At 47.4% G+C, this 5555-nt stretch overlaps 1 protein-coding gene across 2 annotated transcripts in view; it reads right to left on the reverse strand.

Annotated features, from left to right (window-relative positions):
* The window catches only part of pdlim3b (PDZ and LIM domain 3b), a 12707-nt gene extending 7152 nt beyond the window's left edge, over positions 1–5555 (reverse strand). The window contains exon 1 of one of the 2 annotated variants that reach the window (XM_041903964.2): positions 5303–5555. In XM_041903964.2, coding sequence (XP_041759898.1) covers positions 5303–5395 — 93 coding nt within the window. In that variant the 5' untranslated portion in view covers positions 5396–5555. The remainder of the gene's footprint in view (positions 1–5302) is intronic. The other variant, XM_041903957.2, reaches the window with a different exon arrangement.

The raw sequence follows: 5555 nt of genomic DNA on the forward strand, positions 1-5555 counted from the left end.
CGCCATGACACCTCTCACACAGAGTAACCGCCATGACACCTCTCACACAGAGGAACCGCCATGACACCTCTCACACAGAGGAACTGCCATGACACCTCTCACACAGAGGAACCACCATGACACCTCTCACACAGAGGAACCGCCATGACACCCCTCACACAGAGGAACCGCCATGACACCTCTCACACAGAGGAACCGCCATGACACCTCTCACACAGAGGAACCACCATGACAGGACACGAAGTAAAAGCCATCCGGGAGGGAGGGGCTTACAATAGGTCAGCCACAAACACAGTCTCAGTTTCACACTAATACACATCCTCTAGAATCACATAAACACTCATACTATTCAAACCTGTAGGCATACAGAACACAATTACATAGCAGTCATAACCACACATGATTACAAGATAAAAGCAGACAGGCACACAGTACAAGCAGAAGCAGACTGTTTGCAGTTTAGTCACCTACTGTTTCCTGTGTAGGCATCATCAGTAATGGCTTTGAGAACGTTGTGAAAAGACAAAGATGACACCTCTCAGAGAAGAGCACTGCACAAGTGAGGACATGCTACCCACATGAAGATATCATTACCAGACAATTCCTGGCACCTTATGACCAATCCTGTTCAGACAGATGGGGCTCATATTATAACACTTAGATACATCCAAAATGACACCCTATTCTCTACATAGTGCACTACTTTTTAACAGAACCCTATGGGCCCTGGTCAAAAGTAGTACACTATAAAAGGAGTAGGGTGCCATTTGGGATGTATCCCTACAGTATATAAGCATGGTCTTCCGTTGCTTATCAGTTCTTTTTGTATGAGCAATACAACAAGATTGTTGGGTTGTTGGTTTTAATAGAATAACAGCTGGGACTTGAGCAGTAACATTGCAGAATGTTGTTGTTGGCTAGACGTCACAAACCTAATCAGCAGAGGAAACAATTGGGCATCATTGAAATAACCATGGTTAAGATAAGACACATTTGGCCTCAGTTGTAGATCACTATTGTATTCCCAGACCATGACTATGCCATGGATATGCTTTCTGCTTGGTTTTGGTCTTAATCAGAATTTAGGTTCTGGTCTTAATCAGAGCGATGTGGAACAAAATCATACTGGTTTGCAGGAGCCTGTGTCATTATGGGTCAGATCTGACTCTGGACCGCTCTCTTCTAGCCCATAGTTCATGTTAAAGTTATCCAGCTAATGATCATTCAAAACCTCCAAGAAGTAGCATTGGAGCACAGTTAAGTCATAAGGACATGAGCTTGAAGGGAGGAATGCAAAATAACCAGCTTTTCATTGGGCCAAATGACTCTGGGTTACAATGCTGGGTTATATTATTGTGGTCCTCTGTAGCTCAATTGGTAGAGCATGGCGCTTGTAACGCCAGGGTAGTGGGTTCGATCCCCGGGACCACCCATACGTAAAAATGTATGCACACGTGACTGTAAGTCGCTTAATCGTCTGCTAAATGGCATATTATTATTATATACCATTAGCACCAGTCCTGACAAGATTTCAAATATTAGCCAGAATATGAAAGTGCAGCTCAAGGATCTACAGTCAGCAGGAATGCTGGAGGAAGTATTCTCCAAGGCCTGCTGCATGTCTCTTAAGTAAACCTGTAACCCCCTCATCCTAGCTCTAGTCACTCACTACAAGCATGTGTCCCAAATGGCACACTATCCCCTACATAAAGCATTACTTTTGGTCTAAAGTAGTGCACTACAAGAGAATAGGGTGTAATTTGGGTCAAGGAGCCCAGGCTCTTCCAGTCCAACACTACTAACAGTCTGCTAAGAGTCTCAGTCCTACACTACTAACAGTCTGCTAAGAGTCTCAGTCTTATCCCCATCTACTCCTTCAGCAGCTCGTTACGGACCCGGGCCCTGAGGGGGGTTACGGGGGGCCAAGGGGGGTTCCAGGGGGCCGAAGGGGGTTCCAGGGGGCCAAGGGGGGTTCCAGGGGGCCGAAGGGGGGTTCCAGGGGGCCAAAGGGGGGTTCCAGGGGGCCAAAGGGGGGTTCCAGGGGGCCGAAGGGGGGTTCCAGGGGGCCAAGGGGGGATCCAGGGGGCCAAAGGGGGGATCCAGGGGGCCAAAGGGGGGATCCAGGGGGCCAAAGGGGGGTTCCAGGGGGCCGAAGGGGGGTTCCAGGGGGCCAAGGGGGGTTCCAGGGGGCCGAAGGGGGGTTCCAGGGGGCCAAAGGGGGGTTCCAGGGGGCCAAAGGGGGGTTCCAGGGGGCCAAAGGGGGGTTCCAGGGGGCCAAAGGGGGGGGTTCCAGGGGGCCGAAGGGGGGTTCCAGGGGGCCGAAGGGGGTTCCAGGGGGGCCAAGGGGGGTTCCAGGGGGCCGAAGGGGGGTTCCAGGGGGCCAAGGGGGGTTCCAGGGGGCCAAGGGGGGTTCCAGGGGGCCGAAGGGGGGATCCAGGGGGCCAAGGGGGGTTCCAGGGGGCCAAAGGGGGGTTCCAGGGGGCCAAGGGGGGTTCCAGGGGGCCGAAGGGGGTTCCAGGGGGCAGAGGGGTAAGAGGATATGTGCTCCTGGCTGTGACAGGTGTGACTGGAGATCTCCATGGTGCCTCACTAGACATCCAGGCCGTCTGGTCATGGTGGGGGGTATCCATCATTCATAGAGACAAGCATATACTGTACGTAGCCCTCTGTCATTTGACTAATTTTCCTAATTTGAGAGTCTTATCGTTCGCTTGAACAAGCAACAGACAACTTTTGTACATTCTAGTGTACTGCCCTCCTCAACATTAACCTAATAGTTTGTTCATTGCAGGATTCTCTGACCAGCTTTGGTCATGTCTAAATATGACAGGGTTATTCAAAGAATGCACTAGCTGGGGAGAGTTAGAATCCTTGAACTTTGTGCTACATGCCACAGGGCCTACACACTACCAAGGCCATAGTGTTGATATCCTGCTGTCCCATGGTCTGAATATTGATCACTTGGAAACTATTGATGTGTTTGTCTCTGACCATCTCACTATTGTTTTTAAAATGCTTTCTCCTAAAAATGACTGCCCCTGATCGCTCTCGCATCATCAACTCCACAACTGCTTTTACATTTACCAATGCTTTTATATCCTCTACTAATGATCCTGTTCTTCGTCATCACACCGCTGATTTCCCGAACATAATCAATGTCAGGCTACTTTAGACTCAGTGGCACCAGTTAAAACCAAGAATAAACTGTCTGCCAGTCTCACCTTGGTTAAATGACTCGTGCCTTAAAGTGACTGTCTGCCAGTCTCACCTTGGTTAAATGACTCGTGCCTTAAAGTGACTGTCTGCTAGTCTCACCTTGGTTAAATGACTCGTGCCTTAAAGTGACTGTCTGCCAGTCTCACCTTGGTTAAATGACTCGTGCCTTAAAGTGACTGTCTGCCAGTCTCACCTTGGTTAAATGACCACACTCGTGCCTTAAAAAGGGAACTTGGAAAGGCTAAACATAAATGGAAGGCCTGCTAACTCCAAGTATTCTATGAGGTACAGTAATGAAGGATCTGATGAGAAATTACAATTTTGCTGTTAAAGATGCTAACTACTTCTCTGAAAAGTACCCTGATCTCTGAGAAGTGCCACAACTTGAAAATTCTGTTTAAGACAATTGAGCGTGTTGTTTTTGGCCCCCTTAACAGTGACATTTTAGTCATTTAGCAGACGTTCTTATCCAGAGCGACTTACAGTTAGTGAATACATTTTTTAATTTATTTTTTGTTTATTTTATACTGGCCCCCCATGGGAATCAAACCCACAACCCTGGCGTTGCAAACACCATGCTCTATCAACTGAGCTACATCCCTGCCGGCCATTCCCTCCCCTACCCTGGGCCAATTATGCGCCGCCCATGAGTCTCCCGGTCGCGGCCGGCTGCGACAGAGCCTGGATTCGAACCAGGATCTCTAGTGGCACAGTTAGCACTGCGATGCAGTGCCTTAGACCACTGCGCCACTCAGGATAGTGACATGCTTGCATCCCCTGATCTCTGTGAACAGTTTTTACGATTCTTTTCTACAGAAAAAATTGAAAATATTAGATCCCAGATTGACAGTAGCCAACCCCATACCAGTGTTTCTGGTCAAGAGGCACTTGAGACAACTACTCTGAGACACTACTGCTTCCTTTTGCTCCTTTGAGTCCCTCCTTGATACTGTTCCTCATATGAAGACCTCCCCCTGCACCTTGGACATGGTCCCTACTACACTACTAAAATAAGTTATGCCTACTTATGACCCCATCGTTCTGTCTATTGTAAATAGCTCCCTGACCTCTGGCTCCTTTCCAGCCTATTTTAAAACTGTTCTGGTCCAACCTCTCCTTAAAAAGCCCAATCTAGACCCCTCCTCATCTCTAAACTTCCTTTTTTATCCAAGATTTTAGAAAAAGTTGTTTTTAAGCAATTGGTGGCTTATTTGAGTATGAGTATGAACAACAAATCACTTCACAGCACAGAAACGTCTTTATTGAAAGTCAGTAATTACTTTCTGTTGGCTGCCAATACGGTGAATGCTCTATCCTAGTTCTCTATCCTAGTTTTTTGGGATCTCAGTGTCGTGTTTGATACTATTGATCATAACATTCTTGTCAACAGGCTGGAGAGGTGGGTGGGAATCTACGGCAGTGCCCTCGACTGGTTCAGGTCTTATCTATGTGACAGACATTTCGCAGTGACCATGGGTGGTTCAGTTTCATCCCCAGCACTTATTTAATATGGTGTCCCTCAGGGGTCAATTCTGGGCCCCATCCTTTTTTCCCTGTACATGAGTCCCATGGGTGACATTATCCGTAATTATAAAATTAAGTTTCACTGCTATGCAGATGACATGCCGCTTTATTTACCAATCAGACCAAGTGATCAAACGAGCGTAGCAAACCTTTCACGAGTATCTTGCTGACATCAAATGTTGGATGTCTGACAACTTCCTCCAGCTCAATGATATGAAATCAGAGGTTGTTTTATTTGACCCCCACCTTGTCCAGTCTGCTTTTATCATCTATATATAAAGCTAAAGTCAACTCTTTTATTTGTCACTGATCTGGAGAAAGTTATACATGCTTTTATTTCCTCAAGCCTAGATTACTGTAGCTCTTTATATACATATCTCAGTCAGAAATCACTCCATCGTCTACAGTTAGTTCAAAATGCTGCCACTCGGCTTTTAACAGGCACCAGAAAATGTAATCATATCACACCTATTTTTACTTCTCTACACTCGCTACGAGTCAATTTTAGAATAGATTTTTAAATGGTATTAATCACATTTAAGGCCGGTCAGTGGTCACTCACCCTGGTGATGGTCAGGGGCTGGTTGAAGTCCTTCCCTCCAGTGAGCCTGAAGCCCCAGGGGGCTGGCCCATCCAGGACCACATTCTGGGGCATTATCTCCCTGGCTGTCACCCTGTTTCTGGTAGAGCAGCAGTCGCAGCAGCAGTAGGCTAATCTACAGTATGCCTCACCCTCCACTCACTCTCTCTCTCTCTCTCTCTCTCTCTCTCTCTCTCTCTCTCTCTCTCTCTCTCTCTCTCTCTCTCTCTCTCTC

This window comes from Coregonus clupeaformis, chromosome 2 (assembly GCF_020615455.1).
Source record: "Coregonus clupeaformis isolate EN_2021a chromosome 2, ASM2061545v1, whole genome shotgun sequence".
In the NCBI taxonomy this organism is placed as follows: Eukaryota; Metazoa; Chordata; class Actinopteri; order Salmoniformes; family Salmonidae; genus Coregonus; species Coregonus clupeaformis.